General features: G+C 39.4%; 4 protein-coding genes across 7 annotated transcripts; 1 reads left to right on the top strand and 3 right to left on the bottom strand.

Annotated features, from left to right (window-relative positions):
* Positions 1-526: 526 nt before the first annotated feature.
* On the bottom strand, positions 527-8,588 carry pak2b (p21 protein (Cdc42/Rac)-activated kinase 2b). Its single transcript, XM_071515532.1, has 15 exons — positions 8,372-8,588; positions 6,861-7,236; positions 6,608-6,714; positions 6,225-6,375; positions 5,669-5,700; positions 5,441-5,554; positions 5,013-5,145; positions 4,845-4,908; positions 4,464-4,512; positions 4,199-4,311; positions 3,893-4,010; positions 3,670-3,769; positions 3,343-3,539; positions 1,836-1,973; positions 527-1,675 (listed from the first exon to the last, which is right to left on the bottom strand). Exons 2-15 carry the CDS (start codon positions 7,048-7,050, stop codon positions 1,589-1,591), a joined length of 1,593 nt encoding a protein of 530 aa, XP_071371633.1. The 5' UTR covers positions 7,051-7,236; positions 8,372-8,588; the 3' UTR covers positions 527-1,588.
* Positions 8,589-9,168: 580 nt separating this feature from the next.
* On the bottom strand, positions 9,169-11,956 carry pigx (phosphatidylinositol glycan anchor biosynthesis, class X). The gene is made up of 6 exons (XM_071515581.1): positions 11,812-11,956; positions 11,219-11,309; positions 10,993-11,128; positions 10,638-10,851; positions 9,585-9,685; positions 9,169-9,455 (listed from the first exon to the last, which is right to left on the bottom strand). The coding sequence occupies exons 1-6, from the start codon at positions 11,873-11,875 to the stop codon at positions 9,318-9,320; spliced, it is 744 nt and encodes a 247-aa protein (XP_071371682.1). The 5' UTR covers positions 11,876-11,956; the 3' UTR covers positions 9,169-9,317.
* A 293-nt stretch (positions 11,957-12,249) lies between these two features.
* cep19 (centrosomal protein 19) lies at positions 12,250-14,490 on the top strand. The gene is made up of 2 exons (XM_071515550.1): positions 12,250-12,570; positions 13,194-14,490. The coding sequence occupies exons 1-2, from the start codon at positions 12,441-12,443 to the stop codon at positions 13,538-13,540; spliced, it is 477 nt and encodes a 158-aa protein (XP_071371651.1). The 5' UTR covers positions 12,250-12,440; the 3' UTR covers positions 13,541-14,490.
* A 203-nt stretch (positions 14,491-14,693) lies between these two features.
* ing5a (inhibitor of growth family, member 5a) lies at positions 14,694-20,973 on the bottom strand. Of its 4 annotated transcripts, none has more exons than XM_071515547.1 (8): positions 20,861-20,973; positions 17,848-17,919; positions 17,477-17,643; positions 17,133-17,248; positions 16,939-17,016; positions 16,259-16,394; positions 16,046-16,107; positions 14,694-15,894 (listed from the first exon to the last, which is right to left on the bottom strand). In XM_071515547.1, the coding sequence occupies exons 1-8, from the start codon at positions 20,895-20,897 to the stop codon at positions 15,855-15,857; spliced, it is 708 nt and encodes a 235-aa protein (XP_071371648.1). In that variant the 5' UTR covers positions 20,898-20,973; the 3' UTR covers positions 14,694-15,854. The 4 variants fall into 4 exon arrangements, with proteins under 4 accessions (XP_071371648.1, XP_071371649.1, XP_071371650.1 ...); XM_071515548.1 differs by having other exon boundaries at positions 16,939-17,014; positions 17,137-17,248; XM_071515546.1 differs by having other exon boundaries at positions 14,706-15,894; positions 16,939-17,038; positions 17,137-17,248.
* Positions 20,974-21,367: the final 394 nt, after the last annotated feature.

Raw genomic sequence — 21,367 nt, 5'->3', positions numbered from 1 at the left:
TCTCTGTTTTACTTCCTAGTTCGTCAGAGAGGCAACGGTTGGGCGCACTCGTTTTAAGGCGCGCGGTACTCTCCCGGTCACATGGCGGCACTGGCAAGGACGGAGTATCGTGCCATGATGAGTGGAGGAGCAAAGCAAACCCTCCCCTCAACAATTAGGTTACTGCAATACATACATACATACATACATACAAAAACAACAACATAGTAGATTGTCTTTGTATTATAAAAAATCCTGTGTCTCTTCTTAAAAGAAAAGACACCTCAAGCCAATTAAACATGCTTTTAAGAGATAGATAATAGCCTTGCAGTCTGTACTGCCTGTAATAACCATAGCATATTCCCTGCTTGCTCAAAATAAACAGAATATTGAAATTATTCTTCACTGGGTCCACTGGACATGTATGGGTAAGAAAGCTTATCAATATCCTATTAGACTGCTAAACCATACTAGGCAATCTCCCCCCATGATGCTTTAGAGAACATGGGTTCACTGATATTCAACACCAATCATTTCCACACCCAAGTCACAAAGGCAAGAATAGCTGCATTTATTTGAGTGCGCAGACAAGGGTGTTAGTTGTCCAGAAAGAAAAAGAAACAGTCAATATACAACATTGCCTTTACCTACAGCCATTGACAGCTAACCAGTACGATATAGCCACTCTTTTTCCAACTAGATTTAAAGTACACAATATACACATGGGAAAAGCGCATTTGTTTAGCTACGGTCCAGAATGACACAGAGGACAGAGTTCAACATACAATACTCATTTTTAATAAGAACAATAGAGAAGAAAGTATAAACCCTGTCAATCTAACATTTAATTTGCCTGTAAGGTGCACCTCTGCTATCAAGAGACTAATGATACAGGGGGAAACACTGGTACAGTAGGTTTGTCAGGTGTGGCAATCCTTTAACGTCATCGTCACGATCACAATACATAATGTTTAGGATGATGAATGTACTGAAATGTTTCCAATAACGTGTAGGAGAAATGTCCGTAAAACGTGGGTCAGCATGGGAAAACCAAGAGTTGCCATTGAATGAGACCCATTTTATAACAAGGGGGACAAATATGAAATTCAAGTATCAAAATAACTAAGACACTGACAAGCTGAAAAGGTAAATTACAAAGGTAGTAAAAATCACGGGAATAGAAACATTGACACAATCAACAATACATTAGGCAACATTTTGCATTTGTTTAAGGCAGTTGATTTAAAAAAACAAAACAAAACAAAACTAAATAGAACTAGGCATCTTCTTCATTCCAAGTTAAATATAAGCCTAGCCCTAACTTGTCACCAAAAAGTTTTGTTGTACAAAATAACTAAGCCTGACTCTGAAACTAAGCACTTTCGTTTGACTTGTCTTCTGACGTCTGAGTGAGAGTAGAGTTCATATGGACAGCGGTGGTGTTGTGCTCTAGATTTTTGGTCTTCTTCACAGTGAGGTTTGTCAGGGCTTATAAGGCTGGTGCATCAAGAGCGGGAAGCCACTCTCAGCCTATTGTCTGGCACAAAACCAAAAGAGTTGGCACAGATCTGTGCACAGCATGGGAAGGCAGGGTAGCTTGTTTGTTCAACTAACGATTGCCCTTCATGGCCTCCTTGGCTGCCAAGATGAGAGGCGTGAGACTGGAGAGCGGCTTCGCCACCTTCAGGAAAGGATGCTGGACGACCGGACATGGAGGACAACAACACAGAGACGAGGGGAGAAAGGGGAAATCAGTGTTAAAATGGCATTGAATCAAAGTGATACAGCACATAAAATTACAAACACAGAAAAAGAGGTCAATAGCAAAGAAAGACAATAACAGGAAGGGTTTTCACCTGCAGCAGCTCTTTGCCTCCGCCTCTTTTCTCTACATCCATTTCCAGGCAGCGGTTGAGGAAGTCTCTGAAGATCGGAGACAGCTTCTCGGGGTTTTGGAGCTCGGGGGTGCCGTTGGTGGCAATCAGGTATAATGCCTGGCAGAGGGGAGACCAAGAGATGTGAAATCTCATTTCAGGCAACAAGTTTGATAACTCACTTGCAGCAGGTTCTCAAATATCCTCCTAACAGAAACAATAAAGGGACCTAGTGTGCACTGGGACTGATAGCTTTAAACTTACTTTACACATATTCTGTATTGGCTGAAAACCTCTAAAGACCCTTTCACACATGCAGCTTCACCCAGAAATCTTCCGGACATTTTTTGTGACAGGGTGTGAACGGGAGCCGGAGTTGATATTCCGGAAAATTTATCCAGCAATTTCCCCCCTAAAGACCTAGTGAAATTCCTGGGAATCATCCTTTGTGACGCTAGTGTGAATAAAAGCCACAAGATTCCCGGGTCAAAACTTGCAAAAGGTTACAACAGTCTTACGTAACACGCTTTCACATAGAGCAAGTGAACCAATCACAAGAAGCTCTGGGGTGGCATATTTCATTCTGCAACTTACTCACGGCAAGCATTTATTTGAAGCGGGAGAGTTAAAAGTTTGAAAACCGGTGAAGTGAGCGAGCGAGTGAGTTTTCAGAAATGTCTGGTGTGTTATTTATTCATATTTTTAATGTGTTATACATCGATAAATAGAAGAAGAAACTCGGCACCTTGCCACAGGAGCTCCTCATCTGCCATTTTTCTAAAACAATAACAAGTGACGACTCACATATGTTAAATGCAACATATTACGGATAGTAGCTAATAGTGTGAACAGTGGAAAGCACTAGCGCTGCTGAAAAAGTTAACAGCAATCTTACAGGTTCTATGTGTGAAAAGGGCTTTAGTTAGCCTGTGCTTCCTCTGTGTTTATAACCACATCTGATTAACACAACTTTTCAAACTGCTGTAAACTAAAGAAGCCTTGCCTCAAATTCTGATAATACAGTCATGCAACTGAAAATGGCCTTGGGATAGTGTAAAATTCAAGTGAGATTAAACAAATGAGTAAAGTATTTTCTATTACAAACGTCATGAAGTGAAAAATTACTTTTTGGGGTTGTTTTGCCATTTATTTAGCTGTAGGGTTCTCTGATGAAATAAATAAAATGTAATCACCATATTTATGTCTGTGAAAAATTACACACATTTCCATTCTTCCTGTAAAAAGTATGTGGAGGGTTGCTAATGAAAACAGCACTTGGTGGCATAACATTCTGACATGTTAGTGAGCTCGGGCTGCTGGCTGTTTGTGCGTAAGCAGAGCTCTTTTAAGTGATAAAATCTGTTTGACCACAATCATTTTTCATCACTGCTTCATTATTGCCATATCATCAAATCAGATTTCAGCTTCAGCAGCTGTGGGTATCCTGTAAGTTAATAAACCACGAAGTAAGAAAGCGCTCTTTACTTACTCGTAGTGGGTTCTCATTCAGGTAGGGAGGCTCTCCTTCGACCATCTCGATGGCCATGATGCCCAGGGACCAAATGTCCACTTTAGGCCCATAGGCCTTTCTGGTCACCACCTCAGGAGCCATCCAGTAGGGCGTGCCGACCATGGTGCTGCGTTTGCTCTGCTCTGGAGTGATCTGGGCACAGAAGCCAAAGTCGGCTATCGAAGAGATGGAGAAGATGTTAGAGCTATTACACAGTTACAGTGAAAGGAGATAATTTGAACTCAAGGTCAACAGGGAGCTCAGTGGTATCGGGTTGCTCCTGAAAAACAGCAGTGCAGGACTTACTAAGCTTGACAGAGCCATCCATCCCCAGTAAGACGTTGTCGCTCTTAATGTCTCTGTGGATGACCTGGTTCGCATGCAGGAACTCCAGAGCTTGTAAACACTGCAGATATGGAAACGAGTGGGAGGAGACAGAGAGAGGGGGAGAGGATGAATACAGATGGGAAAGGTAAAACACTTCCACTTAAAGGGGGGCTTTGCTTAAATGTCCTTTCATACAGTTTACCTCTCTGCAGACAGCAGCTATCTGGGCCTCGTCCATACAGGTCTCTGTCACCACGTCTGTCAGTGAGCCACCAGCCAGGTACTCCATCACCACAAACAGCTCCTCCCCCATCAGGAAACTGAGACACACACACACACACACACACACACACAGTCAACCATGCAGCAAGGCCAGGCTAGTTAGGATATTCTTCATCCAAGCCATCCGCGCCCTGGTGCCGACTTGTTACAATTCTTATCTTCAACAATACACGTCCAACACATTTTAAAAACAACTGTTAGGCTGCAGGTGTATTTTCATTTTTACCTGTCTAAGAAGTTGACAATGTTGGGGTTCTTCAACTCCTTCATCACTAGAATCTCATTGATGATCAACTCCTTCTTCGGCTGCTTTTGTAAGTTGATTTGTTTAATGGCAACCTGTTAAAAGGTAGTATGAGAGAGGAGAGACTTAGAATTATACAAAGTTAGTTTGTTACTGCTGTGGAAATCAAATTTCCATCCAGATAAAACATCTAAGTAATTAAGTATCTATCTATCTAATACTTTTAATTAATCTCATCACTCTTTACCTCCTGTCCTGTGGCAACATCGATGGCTGTGAATACTGTTCCTGAGGCCCTGTGAGAAGAGTGATATTATAGATTACTATAGATTACTTCCTTGCACAGCACACATTTACATACACACAGGTGACTGTGTGCACATATGTAAATGCAGACATACATGCTGTTACTTTTTTATTCAAAATTATTCTCAATAAACTGACAGAGGTTTGAGGAGAAGATTTTGCACTGCTCTATGTGCAGCCTATCCACCAGTCAATAAAGACAATATCATGCAAGATTGGGTATGTAATTCTTGGCCTTAACACACCTTGAATCCCTACCACACAAGAAAATCTGTGCCAGACATTTAGACATTCTGTACACAACCGATGCATCTGCACTTACCCCTGGCCAATCTTCTCATATCTGGTGTACTTCTTTTTGGGATCTCCAATGCTGACTATGGTTCCTGCAAGCCATGACACAAACATACATGTCAGGGAAACGGTGACTCACACATTTGTCGTATTGCTGCGACATTCTATTTAGGTTTGTGATATTGATGAGGTTTACTCAGTTTGTCCATGATCTCCTCGTCCGACATCTTGCCCTTCTTCTTCTGCCTGTCCACGGCCTTGGAGGCAGTGTCTCCGTCTGGACATGTGACTGGAGCAGGGATGGGGTCGATAACAGAGCGAGTATACACCTACAGGACACACAGAAACAATAATGAGCATAAAGTAAATTTCAAATTTGCAAAGAATGCACATGAAAGTGAGACATGATAAACCATTCTCAGAGTGAATCTCAAAGATGATAATCGTCATGCAACGACTTGGTTGTGGAGTAATATAGTAGAATAGCCCACAGAATGTGAAGACACCTTATTGAGTAGGGAGACTGCACTTCAACTGCAGGACCCAGGTACACAAGTCTGTCAGCAAGCATCCGCCCTGCTGAAGTGTCCTTGAGCAAGACACTGAATTCCCACCATTACTTACACTCTTAGTGTGTTCCGGTCGCGGTGCCACGATGGGAGGGGGAGCCTCATCATCATCGTCATCATCAATGTCTTTGATATTAGGTGATGAGGGTTCAGTGCCTTTTTTGACAGGCTAATTCAGAGTGAAAGAAAAGGTTGGTATTCTTTATAAGCCAAAATAATAGTAAAAAAGTCAGACGTGTTCAACAAAAATGTGTAAGCTTGTAAACAATCTTGAAATACTTACAGACTGAGGCCCTGGAGTGAATGCATCTTTTTCTATGAATGAAAAAACAAAGGGAGAGAGAGTAAAAAATATGACCTTTTATTTCTTTAAAGCACTATTCACAGATTACACCAAAACCAATGGGTTTTATTCCGTGGCCCAAATTTGACCTTGTGGTCAACGCGGTTGCAGCACACTGTATTAAGACAATGTTGACCAAGCTCTTCCTTATGAGAAAAATCATACAATTTACGGATGTTACTTTTAAAAATAATATGAATGAAAACCAGTAATACAAATGTATCAGCTTGAAGGCCTCAAAACACATTATTTGACATGATGTGGAATGCAAGGCTCCTGGAATTTGATCTTTTTGTACTGGTGAACAAAAGAATTTGATAATTTAAGGAAAAATTACTTATTACTATAATCATGGCGGGATTTTCTTTTTTTTAAATTGGCACAACCTAGCAAGATTGGTTCACCCCACTGGAAATAAAACACAGAATTGAACAAACTGATATATGCACTGTAGCTAAGCAAAAAGTCTTAGTCCCACTATTTAACACAGCCTCACCAGAAGATGAGAAGCTGAGGTACTTCTGACGACCGTTGCCTGTAGAGTCATAGAACTTAAGAACGTCAAGAACAGCCTGTGGGTTTTTCTTCTGCTCTGACTTGGTGATGTTTGAGGTCTGGAGTAGTCGAGCCCATTGCTCTGGCATGCCCTGTGCAGAGGAGGGGAGAACAAACAAGACAGGGTGTCAAAATATTAGAATGTTTCAGATCAATGGTTGCTCTGAGACTTCTATGTGATGTGAATGTGTGTTTTGATCAAAGGCCTGTCAAGTTATATACAAGCTGTGGTTAGGAGAAAGGCATGATAGAAACCTTGATGTGAGAAACAGCTAAAGCATATATAAAAAAAGAACAAATAGGCATCAAACTGCAAAAACTCACAGTGAACTCCCCTGTGACAGCATCAAAACCAACATGGATGGTGTGCTCAAAATCTGAAGGTGGTGAGATCTCTGGTCGTTCTTTGTCCCGATCTTTCTTTCTACCACCTGAAAGTAACCAAAACTTTTTTTTTTAATTACACCTAACAGCACTTAGACAAATTACAAAAACTAGAATAAGAAATTGTATTCTTGTTGAGAATTAATGCTAAATTATTCTTAAGTTCCCCCTTGTGCCAAACTCCGAGTCTCACCTTTTTCAGCCCCCGAGAAGATTGAGATGATCTTGTTGCGGGGTTTCCTCTCCTCCGGGACAGAAGGCAGGGGTTTGGAGCTGTGGTTGGCTGAGAGCGAGTCTTTGCCAGAGCCGGTACTGAAGATGGTGCTGCTCATCCTGACCGGAGGGGCGGGGGGTTTGTCCTCAGGGTCTCCGTTATCACACATGGCTGTGGCTAGCTGGGAGCCTCACAGGGCCAAGAGGCGGGGGAGCGCAGTGAACGAGGCTGGAGAGGGTGACAGATCAGCAGGGAGCGAGACAGCGCTCACATCAGCAAGACACACTGGTGTGCTCGTGCACTACAGGAGGTTTTCAGAGGATCAATAAAATAGAATGGAAGCACCAAGTGATATCTGGAAGAAATTGAGACATAAATACATGTGAACACAATGCATAAGAGTCAGGTCAAATACATAGTTGCAAACACAGCATGCTCAGTGAGCTACTCTCTGCTATAAAAACAGATCAGTTTAAAGCCAAAGTCACTGAGGCCCAAGAGTATGAAGGCTTTCTCTCTGTTCAAACCACAATATCAGCTGTGTCTGCCTATATCAGCCTCAATAGTGCATAATTAAAAACCACTGATTTAATGTATAATCTTGATTCCAGAGCAGAAACAGAAACTCGTAAAATGAGTCACACACTCTCTCTGGCATCTTTTTAGCATCTCAATATTCAGGCATAATTTCAACATTGAGAATTTGTTTAGTATTTAATCTAGACAGCTATTACCTACCAACGCTGAATACTGAATCATAACTTACTACCTAACTGACTAATAAAGAGAGTGAAAGCGGGAACTGCAAAATTGTAAGTTAGGGGAGCCCAGTCCATAAAAGGCTATCGGAGAACGAACAGTGAACAATAAACAGTGAACACAGCGAATTCTATGCACAGTTGGTCCATCGTTTTTCTCTGGACCTCTCTATTATTTCTTCTGCTGTGTCCTATCCTGCATCTGAAGACTAATACTGAACAGGCGAGGACAAAGTCCAACATTCAAGAACACCAGACGAGAGTAAGGAGAGTAAGGTACTTCTCTTTCAGTGCATCTGATGCTGAGATGATCAGCGGACACCACTTCAGTGCTTCTCAATACTTTTTTATGTATTGCTCTGTTCACCAACTACCAATGTATATCTGTTGTAACGCACATTAACAGAATAGCCTCCAAGTGATACCAGTGCACAACCATCCATAACGGCTAGCAAGCTAACGTTAGCATGCCTTGGCCAACAAGTGTGCTATAAGCTAACGTTTAGCTAACTAGCATGTCAGGCTATACTAGTGCTTGCAAACCCAGGAGATCAGGGTTAACGTTATAACTAACTAGTCAGACAACCGACGTATGGGTTTCCTCTTGAGAAATCAAGCTTGCCAAACGGTGTCTCAAAGAACACTACACAAGCTGCCAAGTAGCAAACTATCCAGTAGAAAGTCGCTTTATTTGCAGGCTAATGAAGACGACGCAGGACCCGCAAAGCTCACCGGAGACTCCACACCAGTTAAACTTGAATAGAACTTGACTCCTGTTCCTCGACGCTGTGGAAAACGTTTGTAAATCCGTAAAAAAGTATTTGCTGTGTGAGGTGGGGCCTAGATGGTATGCAGCGCGTACAAATAACTTAGTAAAAAATGTGATTTCAACTATTTACAATGCAACTTTTCTTCTATCTTTTCGGCCCTTGGATAATTCCGCTATGGCGAAGGGGAAGCGGAACTACCGACCCAGCCCTAGCGTATACGACAAATGTATCAAATGAATGGTGTGTAGCCTGCTCTCTGAGCCGAAAAATACAGTCCGGCAGCTGCAGATGGGCTGCTTATGATCTGAGTTGTAATAACACCCGTTGTGGCAGTTGGGAATATAAAAGAGAAAAGAAACTTCAGAACCTGAGAACCTTAGAAGTTGAATAAATTCGAAAAGCATTCTAGGTAATGTAGTTTATTTGATCCAGTAGCATGCAGATGAACACTATGGAGCAGTAGTGTATGACTTGGTTGTGGAGTAATATAGTAGAATAGCCCACAGAATGTGAAGACACCTTATTGAGTAGGGAGACTGCACTTCAACTGCAGGACCCAGGTACACAAGTCTGTCAGCAAGCATCCGCCCTGCTGAAGTGTCCTTGAGCAAGACACTGAATTCCCACCAGCTCCAGTAATGCTGTTCTACATTATCTAGTGCCCTGACCTTCTGGTGGAGGCCGGCAAGTGAAATCCCTCCAAGGATCAAAGAAGAATCTCATTATCAGCATTATTATTATTATACATGTTTTATTTACAACAATATTTTCTACAAATGCTGCAATGTTCAATTGTGCAATGCAAAATCTCCAAAATTGAATTATTTTCTTTAAAAAACAAAGCAACACATAACCTTTCTGTATGGTCATATCCATTGTTAGATACAAAATATATTGACAATCACTGTTTAAAAGATTTTATGTTTCCAGATGTTTTTCGACAGTGCCAAGCAGCACATCATTGTGACTAGAAGGGTTCCACTGCATACAGGTATCACCAAAGACCCATCGCCAACTGTAAACTGTAAACTTGCATGGCCCTGCTCCTGTAGGATACAAGATTTGAGTAACAAAGGGAATCAGTAATGAAGTAGAATTAGTATCATACAAAATAGGATACATTTGTTGCATTTACTACAGCCCAAAAAAAATTGTAAAGATTTATTGGGAATCACCTGCTGATGCTGGATTTTAACCCACTGACATATGCTTGAGTTGTCGGCAGTGCAGGGGGCGTCTACAACTGTATGAGGCTGTAAGTAGGATGGCTGTGTACCTAAAGACAGGAAGAGTTTTAGAATAAGGCAAACAAACACTTCATTTTCTGGACACCAGTAGTAATTGGCTGCACTGGCTACATTGTCCATTGTGTTTGCAGCGACCACTAGGAAGTGCCTTTAAAGGTAAAGGGAACCTTAAATAAACATATGACGTATAAGTCATTTTGTTATTAAATGATAGAGTATTGAAACAATTAATACAAAAAATTATTAGACAACAAAATTTTGAGAATACCACCTCTATCTCATCCCCCATTTATTCATTGCCATAATCCTCAACTCACCCTGAATTTGTGCTCGAGTTGCTCTAGTGCCTTACTAATGTGGATTTGAAGAGTTATATCCTGGGTCAGTACCTAAACCAGACACATTCGAGCTGAGCATTATACTTCATTTAATTTTCAATTTCACCATTGTTGTCATTTTATGTAGTGAGCATTTGCTTGTTATGAATCCAATGCACAGGTCTTCAGCCCATTCATAATTGATTCACCTGCTTGCTCCTCAGTTACTGTGAATCAAACAGATATCTCACTGAACTGATATCATTGGCTGAAAATGGCTTTTGACAGATATATTGTATTGTATGAATAATCAATTTAATCAATCAATCAAATAGCCTTTAATGCAGCCCTCAACTCAACTACTCTTCGACACAGAAAGGTAAGGAATTCTTTCAAAAAGAGATGCATATTTTCAAATAACTCCTATAGTAAATCTTGATCAGAAGATTCATTAAATATCTTTAAGTTCCCTTCCCAGTTATCAGTATCAGATCCCGAATCAGTCAGGGCCAACAGAAACATCATGACTCATCAGAAAGGAGCCAAGATGTAAATTTTTCAGCAGGACACTTTGGTTTTATATGATATACAGTTCTCTGGAGTGAGTTTTGAGACCAAACAGAGAATGCACATGTGATCAGACAACAAAGATGCAACCACTTACATTTGTCAGTACGCAGCAGCAGCTCTGGAGGTTCTAAGTTTACAAATGCAAACTTTTTACCCACAAAAGAGGGCTCATGGTAGCGGCCATGTATTGGGATTGTTGTTTTTAGAAGTCTGGGAATTTGTCCATCCAGAGTGGGATACACAAGAGTAACAAATCCCTCAGTCTTGTGAGCAGGCACCTCTAGGTCAATGGCTGAACCTAGTAACACCTTGCAGAGGGAAATTTAAAAAAAATGTCATCATGGCTTGCAATATTTAATCCTACAAATATATGGTATTATATTGCTTGGAGTTCTTAATAAAAATGTAACAACCTTTTCATTCATATCATCATTAAACTTCAGTTTTACCTGCCAATCGCTGTGATCACTCAGTGATGCAAGCTGGTATGGATCAACATAGATTCCTCTGGGCCATCTGTGAACCAACAAAACTTTGAGGCCGTTGGGCCCATCAGGGCTGAACTCAACAGTGGTTACCACCTCCCTAAAACACATCAAAAATAATGTCCTCATTATATTCTCAATTAGTATTAAAGATGGTTGCTTTCTGTCTCAGAAGATCCACCGGCATTACCTGTGGAAACCCTGTTTGTTGATCTCCATTGAAACTGATGTTGAGTCAAGCCACTGCTTCAGAAGAACACAAATGTTCTCATTCTTCTCATCTAAAAAAGTCCAAATTGTACAAGTCAAGATCACATGAGAGCCATTTCTATTAAATTAGCAATAATACATGTAATTATATGACTGCATATTTAAAAGGACGAGAATGCAGTAAAAAGGGGGGCAGGGGAACAGCCAAAAATAAAAGTATTAAAATACTAGGTATTTAGACACGGAAGCAAATCTAAAATGATTTTCTAATTTCATAGCCCATTGGAAGTGCCATGGGAAAATAGAGTTGTCACTTTCTCAGACTTTATGAGAAGCTTTTTTATTTTCTTAAATCCTCACTAGCCCCATTCATACCGCTCGCTTTCTCTCTTTGTGGAAGAAAAAGAGAGATGAGAGAGTCCTCTTCTATATGAGAGAGAAATAGACAACACCGGCACAAGTTCGGGATAAATCCTGGGTCGCTCAATCCATTCTGAAAACTTATGCCAAAGTGAAGTTCAAAATTGAGACAAAAATAATTAGTGACAACGGGTTTTAGATCTACCAACATACCCGTTTCGGTCCAACAATGACATGTCGATAAACAAGCCAATGTAGAGAAGAGTATACAATACATGAAAAACCTAATGAGCTACGAGGATTTCCAAGTGAATTTCTTCCCTTTAGCTAAACCGTGGTAACCAAGCACACTGACAGGTTTCCTCCTTGCAATTGTTTACGGAAGTGAGGCTTGAAGGACCCCTTTGTAGTTTTGAGGGAGCGGTGATGATGCCAGAACAAAAAGAGTTAAAAAAAAGACACCGAGGGAAACACTTTAGCCAATGATATATGCATGAAAAGGGGACTTTTTATACAGTAAATTAGACTAATCAACATCCATCATCATAAGCATTATAACATGAACCTATAGACATTTTAAATATTTGCCCTTAACCTAGCCAGCCTTCGGCGCAGACGAAGGGGTCCTACTTAGATCAGGCATCGTTTTGTGATTTCTGAAAGCCTGTTGCTATGTCGAATCTCGTAATATAGACTTTTATTCCTAAATATCCATGTAATACATTTATTATATAGTTAAAATGTTACAGTTTATTACTGTTGAAGTCCAAGTGGAAGCTAGATGACTTAGCTAGCTAACGTGTTAGCAATTGCAAGCGACGTGAGACTGACAAAAACAGAAGATGCCTTTTGAGGCAAAACGATGCGGAGTGCAGTTCAGTCCTCCCTCAATTATTGTGATTTATGAAAATGCAGAAACCAACAAGGTGCGAAAAAGAATAATACCTGTGCGGAGTTTTTCTAAATTTTCAGGTAAGGTATGACAACCACCTTGAAAACACACAAAACCATAATAACCCCTCATCTAGTTGCACTATTATTTCAGTGAATTATCATATTTAGGCCACCTTGTGAAAAGCAAGCGCTGTTGCTTCCATAGACCAGTTTGAATCGCTAATGATAATTGATGTTTGTTAATTGGCAGAAATGCTGGCAACAGCCACATTATGCTACCTTGACCGAAAACCAACTTGCTCAAAAGAAGAGTTTACAATTTATAGAGCCTTTACTAATTTTAATAATACACCCACCAGTCAACAAGCAAATTAGCATTCAAAAGTTAACTCATGACACATTTACTTTCATGTAGATAACATACTGAACAAGAGTAGGTTGCAGTAGCAGTTTGTGCTGTGACTTAGATGCAAGTTTGTATTTTTTCATGTTATTTTTCCATTGTTTATGCATTTTATTATTTTGTTATTTTTTTGTCACTTAATTGTTTACCTGTCTATATTTTTTTCTTTGAATCAGTTGTACCTCATTATAGTTATAGTGATGTTATGTGTGAACCCCAGGGAAGACTAGCAGACTGCAATGGCATCAGCTAATGGAGATCCTCTGTAATAAACACTGTTACTCTCCCTCTTCTTCAGACTGCTGCAGGGCTGCTGAGAGACTGAAGAACCACTCCCGGCACAAGGACTACTTGGAGGGAGTGTCCCTGAGCCAGCTGGAGAGGCTCCACATAGTACTGAGAGATCACATTCAGGGCCACAGCCTGGAGCACAGCCTGGCCTCATTCCGCCTGGACCCTGACGAAGACCTCAATAAATTAGACGATGATGAACTGGATCGCAAGAAGGGCCAGATGGATACACTGTTTGAGCGAAACCGAAAGCACAAGGACGACCCTGACTTTGTTTACGACCTGGAAGTGGAATTTACCAAGACTGCCCGAGACAAGTGCAGCTGGGATGAAGAGTCTGATGATGGATTTTAAAGCAGGATGCAACCTCTGCTCTCCATCCACTTTAACAAAGTTCAGATTAAGGTGGCAGACACAAACCAGATATCAGTGAATTGCCATGGGATGAGAGCAAATCCTACAAAGATGAGGTTGACTGCAATGGCTAAAGCTCCACTAAAAGACAGAAAAAAACAAACAAATTGGGTGTTGAGCCTTCTCAAAATGTTGCTCTTTAAAGCAAGAATCCGCAACATTTTCATATAAATAGGCTAAATGCCCATTTTGTTAAGGTCTATCACTGATTGATATAACACAATAGTGGTTCAACTCATACCTAGTTAATGAAAGCTTTTACATTTGTTTCATTTGCTGTCCTAAACACCCAGTGTTGGGTAGGTACTATATGTAACCTGAAAATCCTCAGGCATACAGCAAATAATGCATTTTCCAGCAGCAGCAACAGCGGTTTATTGGGAATAAATATAAGAGGGTAGTTAGCAGATTATATAATACTTCCATGAGTTAGCATGAGCAGCGATAGCCACCATGGCTGAACAAAGCAAAGAGCACCACCTACAGAAACACAAACTTCATCAACAGAAAATATTAGGAAAAAGAGTCACACCCCTGCTGGTCCTGTGGCTGTTTGACAGCCAGCTGATCTCTGGAAAGTGCAGAAACACCACAGCGATGACCACTTGGCACCAAAGATGTCCCCAAAATAAGAATGACATTAATGACAGAAAAACTATTACCATGCAGAGAGAAGTTTGTGTGATCATCTTGTGATTTATGTAATGTTTGACTATTAACACAGAGTCCCCACAGTCAATAAAATACAAAGTATATGATTGCAGTGCATTCCCAAACCAACAGTAGCAATAAATACTGCCAGTGGGTAAGGACACACACTGTGTTGACATTAGTCTGCGTTATTACATGCGCTTTCTGATTGGGAGAATTTGATTTGATTGATCGGTTTGATGGTTGCAAACGCCCTATGGGTGTTTGAAGCTGCTAAGATGTCAGCGCACTGCATTTAATTTCTATAAGACATTTCAAAAATTTCATGAGATGTGTTGTGGCATCATATTATTCTTAGTCTACAAGTTCTAATACAAATGAAATAATACATGAATAATTGTGAATATTTATTTGATATAAAATACTGAAATTTACAAAATACAAAGACTTTGGCTCTTTTATGTGTGGCTTTCACTTACATTACACTTAGACATGAGTGATATTCACAGTTGAATATGGACAAGTAGATGCTGAAAATCCTATTAAATAAATCATTTAAATGAGAGTTCACCAAGAATTAAGAAATACAACAAATATATCTTTGGAAAGAAATTTTGTCCACAAAATATTGTTTCATATCATACAAAATATATATATTTTTTCATACTGTTTGAAGTGATGTACTATGGCAAAGTTTTAAATGAGATAAATTATATCATAAAACCAAGCCTGCAGTATCAAACCTCTTCAGGGGCAAATTTCAATAAAAGTGCTTCAATACCTCATTCAGTTGACAAAAGACACTGATTGACTGATCAATAGTACCACAATACATTCAAAAATGTCGCAGGTTTTTGCAAATCAATATAAAATATAGTACACCACCTGTTACCAGAAAGCTTGTAGTTCAAGACGGCACATAATAAATTTACATTGCTTTGCTTGTTTGGTATAAGCTAATCAAAATGCAAATTTTACACAGGTATCAATTGCAGTCATTTATGCAGTGCTTATGCATGCCCCAAGGAGGTAGGTAACTGAAAATCAGACATATGATAATTCCTTTTACCACCACAATTTACGTAAGGATTTAGGGGTTTAAAATTGTAAATTCTCAGCAGGCTATTAATTTGTTTGAAAAATAGTTCTTTATAAAATTGTCATTTCAAGTATGTTGAAGCCACAATCCGGGATTTCTGAGTATATCAGTATTGAGTTTATACACAAACTCTTGAAGGGAAGGACTCGCTGATGAACAATAACGTCTGCAACTTTCTGATTCCACCATAACTCAAAATACCCAGGCCCATTTCCCCCCAAAGTACACAAATGATACAAATGGAAATTAACTATTGTAAAGCAGCTGGAGATAGACAACTGTCTTAAATCCAATGAAGCAAACATAGCAAAGCCATTAGAGGGGGAACAGTGGTGCCACAAGAGGAGCTATACTCCAATTCCGGATTGGGCCTTTAAATAAAAGCTTTATGACCCACCATTTCTATGGAGAGTTATTATAGAAAAGGAAATATATATTACACTATTCAACTACATCAACAAAATACATACATTATTAGTAAAGTATTCTTCAACATATGAAATCTCATTTTTTCTTCCTGTCTTGGGTGCATCTTGGACAAAACCTGAAAAATTTGAAAAAAAACTGTTTAAAGAGGACGGTCATGATTTATCTGCACTGATAATGACTGGCGATTTCCTTGCATATCTTTTAATAAACAAATCTAGATCAACACCACATGGATGTAATTATAAATCACTGTTAACGGCTCTTACCATTTCCCCTTGGGTTTTGTGGCAAGATCAACACAAGCAAAGTGAAACCACTCAATTGGACACTGGAAATAAGGATAAAAAAAATCAATGTCAGCATTTCGGCATTTGGAATCACTGATAAAAACAGGAAAACACACATGTTCTGCTATTAAACAATGAATCATGTTAAAGAAAACTGCAAAAAAAAAAAAAAAAAGTAGTATAAAAACCTACATCTGGGTTATCGCATCCAATCATCTCTCCGTATGACACCTGATGGCACAGGCAGTATGTGGGCTCATTGGGATCAACTGGCATGTCTAAAACATCTGATGGCTGCATTGGCAGGAGAGCGTCGCTCAAATCTGGGCTAAAAGTGGAAGAGAATACATTATGAGCACGATTAACAGATGGCACACTGACTACAAGGCACATGAATGAGCTGTAGGCAAAATTAATGCTTGAAGTCTGAATTGTATTTCTTACAATACAGGATTCTCAGGTCTGATACTGATAAATAATTAATAAAAATATCACATCTGATTTATCTGCCCTTTAAACGTTTCTTGGATGGCTGCATGAATTGTAAGCATTTCCTTGAAAAGTATAATCACACATGGCTCTCAAAAGTAGCCCATATATGTTAAATGGTTGTTAGACTGATGGCTATTTAACCACTAAAAGTAATTCATATTTGTCACAATTCATCACAGCAGCTCCTTTCCAAAGCAGCCAGTTTCCATCCATCTTGCTGCTGCTCCCCATTAACTTTTATGTAAAAAGTTGCAGGCAGTTTTAAACAAGCAGGACAGTGAACACGCCCAACAACACATGATAAAGGTCCTCGGCTGGATTCAATCCCAGGATGTTGCAGTTACATGGTATGACTCTTAGCCAACTGAGCCACAAATTACCTGGTTTTGATCTTTTTCTTCTTGGGAGAATCTTCATCAGAACATTTCCTTGCTCTTCCTCTGGAAGCACGCTTCTCTCTCAGCCCTCGGGAATCACCCTCTGAGCAAAAAATTCATGGATATGCATCAGTACAATTTTTTTATATTTACTCTTCTGCAGTGTTTTCCAGTTGAAAGCCTTGCAGATACCCAGCTTACTTTTTATTCCTCTCCCCTCCGGACTTTCATAGCCGCTCACTTCCAGTTTCTCCTTCAGCTCATTCTCAAACCGCGCCAGGTCTGCGTCCAGTCTGCGGATATGTTTGTCCACCTACAGTAAAGGGATTTCATGTGTATTTGACCCCAGAGGATAGCACAAGAAAACGTTACTTAGAACACCCATTTCCATAGTGGTCCTCCATGGAGGCCTGAGACGTACATTTGTTTAAAAACAAGATGAATAGACATCTTAATGACATAGGAGCCAGGTAAGAGTAAAAGGAAATAAATGGAACTGATAAGTGACCAAATGGTTGTTTAGAAGTTTTTTTGCACTGACCATTTCATAGGTCTGCATAGCAAGCTGCACTTTGTCATCACTGAACTCTTTGCACTTGCTGTAAGCATTTTGGATCTTCTGCAGATGTTCCACTCTCTGTTCTGAGGCCAGGTTCTTCACAGTAGATATGTACTCCTCCGCCAGCTTGTCAATCTCTCCTTTTTTCTCTGCACAACAGCAGGAGAATTAGAGTGCTGAAAACACATTCTCAACGGCACAATGCTAGTGTACATAATCATCACAGCACTAATACAATTACTATTAGCTGTAAACATGGTGGATGTAAAATGGTAAAGCTCAAGAAAGTTAGATTCAAATCCATATTCCACTTAAATGCTCATGATTTCATAAAGTGAAATTACAGTTATCACCTTCAGTCCTATTGTCCAGGTCCCGCATCAAAGTAAAGTTCCTCTGTAGCTCACATGGTAGATTCTCAATACCTAGACAGGAGAACAACTTAATGTAAGATGATGTTACTGTGTGTGTGTGTGTGTGTGTGTATGTTTTTATGTGAAAATGTGTATTTATAATTCATATTTCAAATCCTAAAAAAATTCAATAAGAATTAATTTGGCATTACTGGAAAGATAGACATTTCATCCTTAACTTTTCAAGCCGATGAAAAGGTAAACAGCTGTCAGTGTTAGGCCTAATCTTCATTTCCTCTCCCATTTTTGCTTATTCTCAGATAATCCATGTAATCTTACTCCAAGAATTTCAGAGCCAAAAAATCCCAATTTTGTGGCAATTAACCTGGTGCCCTGGAGCGCCGTAGTGGGAGGAATTATAATTAGGCAATAAAGCAGAGCTGAAGGAGCGCCCCTAAAGTGTCTGAACTAAAATGCTTTTTGGAATCTTCAGGTGTTTATTTATAAATGTTTTATACTTTTATTTTACATTTTGAAACAGGATTTGGTTGAAATCTACAAAACTGCACACAAATACAACTTTGACAAGCCGGTTCCTGTGCAGACTAAAACAAACCCCCCAAAATTTACTTTTTAATTTTGGAAAAAAGCAAGAATGGTATTTTCATTTAATAAGGATTCCTCTGTGCATATATTCTTCATTTTCATTTTGGAACTGTGCATTACTCAAAAAATCCTGACTGCAGTCAGACACATGTAATGCCATTGTAAGCCAAGTGTTGCACAGTGTGCAGGCCAGGCTACTACATGACTACTTGGCTACATGACCACACTTTGCTGTTCTTTTGTCTTTGTTTTGAAGACTCTCTCAAGGGATCGTCATTCTCAGAACTATGGCATGCCTCAGCCATTTTCAAAATATAAATAACATGGAGAGAGGAAGTCCACTGAAGTATCTTTGGTGGTGAATTGACAACAGACTAATCAAAGATTCAACATTTGTCGACATTGCCAATAATGCTGAATAATTGTTGCAGGCAGGCCTAATTTTTTTTCAAGAATTGTAATACCAGCTATCTCCAATACCATTTATATTGCCAGGCATGAGCAACTCTCTCCCTTAGCTAGAAAATTTACATTTTAGACATTCCGGAAACACTCTTATCCAGAGTGACTTACAGTAAATGCAACACTAGAAAAAGCTTGAATTCCTACACTGCCAACATTACAAGGAACTAATAATAAACTGTGGAACGGCCCCCAGACAATAGAAATATATTTATTTTTATAATTTATTTTTTTGTTTGTTTTGTTTCACAGCTATGTTGGGTAGAGCAAGGATAATGTCAGAAAATATAATGTTAATATAATAATATAATGTTTATTTTGTTTTATTCTTGATGATTTAGTATTATTTAAATCACTTTCATAACTGTATTAGTTGATATTGTGTATAATTGACCAGAAAAAAAAAAATAAACTAACTAACTAACTAACTAAGTAACACATACTCCAGAGTCTGTAGTATATTTATGTAAAGTAGTGCTTGGTAAAAGAAATTGGAGTGGAGCAGAAAAAGATTGTTTTAACAGGACATGAGTAAGAACAGGTGCAAACAGAGGAGGAAGGTAAGAGAGACGGGATGTTTAGTGACTCATGAAAGTTATTGTTCCCCCCTGGAACTATTAAACTAATCTGAGTCATCATACCACTGTAGTGCCTGGATCTGTATCACTGACAAAGGATAGGAGACTGTGTGTCCATTTCTTAACCAGATAATGTAACAATCTTTTTTTGTGTTTTGTTTCAGGCTATGAGATTATAATCAGTGTTTACTTATAAAAGGCCATCACAGGAGAACCAATATCGAGCTCAATCACAACAGGTAGGCTAACCCCTCTGACTGCTGGACACTCAGTTATCTAATCGATTTAAAACATGGATATAACAAAAAGCGTCACATGCATATTGATCTACGATTTGAGATGTTACCAAACCTTTTAATCTCAACGACACACATTAGACCATGGACTCCCAGTGATTAAATTTTGTCCCAGTGAATCCACCTGGGAAGATTTTAGCTGCTAACTATATGATTTAGTTTAGTGCATAACTGCCTTTTATTTAACCTTTTATCATAAGTCATTCTTATAAATTGATTCTTTGTGATTGTGGTGACCTCTTGTGAATTAAATATGAATAAAATGAAACTATTCCTCATTTTCTTTTTTGTTATTAAAGGCCCTTTCCCCGGTACTCCCAGACCCCTCTTGGAGGACCACTGAGCTACAGTGCTGTATGCAGGCGGTGCACACGGACGTCCCCGAGGTTAGAAACAAGCACACCGTCTCACTATTGTCAAACTTATCGTGCTTCTGTGACGCACTTCAAATATCCCGCCCCGCTGGTTACGGAAACGCGGTCACCAACAAGTTGCAAATGCGATTAAATAGTTAATGTTTGCTAAATAAGCTAAAGCAAGCGCAAGTGTAGGCCGAAAATAATTACAGACTCAGTTAAAGTCACAGAAACTGCAGTTTCATTAAACTGCAAAATATAAGCAACCTACACTGACAAATCTCCACTAGCAGTGCAACTAGCAATATTAACTATCTTATTTATGTGCAGCAGCACGAATTAAGTAGTGTTATGTCAAAACGAGTAACGTTAGCTAACTTAACGTTTGAGGTTTTAGCTACAAATAATCGCAGTGCTAATATATTGTGAAAACGTAACGGTACCTCTTGGGTGTAGGTTAAATGCACCACTTAAGAAAACATTTCAGAGACTAGAAGTTTGCGTAGCGCCCCTATCGAAAGCTAACGCTGAGCTAACGAGCTAACGTTACAGCTAGTGAGCCAGTAGTTGCTACCGCGCTGTGTATCTGTTCATCCAGCTACCGTTTCATAAGGGAAAACAAGTCAAGTGTTCGATACAGTGTAAAATACAAAATGATGCAAGCTGGTCAAAATAATTAATATCAACAGAGTACATTCGCTGGATAGATACTTACTGTCAAGGTAATGTTCCAAGTATATTGCCGTCGCCATTTCAGGTTAGCTATCTAGCTAGCTTGCCACTGCCTTATCTTCCAAATTGGCCAGGCAACCAGTGCGCGCGTTTTGTAGCCCGGGGTTGTCCGGGAGGTAATGACCCGCAGTGGAAGTTTTCCACGCTGGCTGAAGAAACGTCGCTCCCTTGTATAAACTGCCAGAGGGAAGATGTAGGAGTGGAATTTTTTTTGTAAATATTTGTAAATTCATTACTGACTGTAGCCTATTTATGGTACCTTTGGCCTATAAATGTTGTTTTTGGTTATCTTAAATATGATAGAAACAAGAACAAACAAATGTATTTAGTTTTGCTGTAATAATGGATACATTTCATATTCCTAAATGTAAGTTTATTCATAAAAATAACAATTTCTAATATTGTATATTGTATATAATGAACAGTATATAAATACTGTCCTATACTCTTCCAATAAGGAAGCTGTGAAATTGATAGGCCTACATTGTTT

Source organism: Centroberyx affinis, unplaced genomic scaffold (assembly GCF_046629955.1).
Source record: "Centroberyx affinis isolate AG114_WGS23_722 - 3 ecotype Tasmania unplaced genomic scaffold, CSIRO-AGI_Caff_v1 ptg000359l_1, whole genome shotgun sequence".
Lineage (NCBI taxonomy): Eukaryota > Metazoa > Chordata > Actinopteri > Beryciformes > Berycidae > Centroberyx > Centroberyx affinis.
Note: the sequence above shows the minus strand (reverse complement) of the source record. Positions and strands in the feature narration are given on the sequence as shown.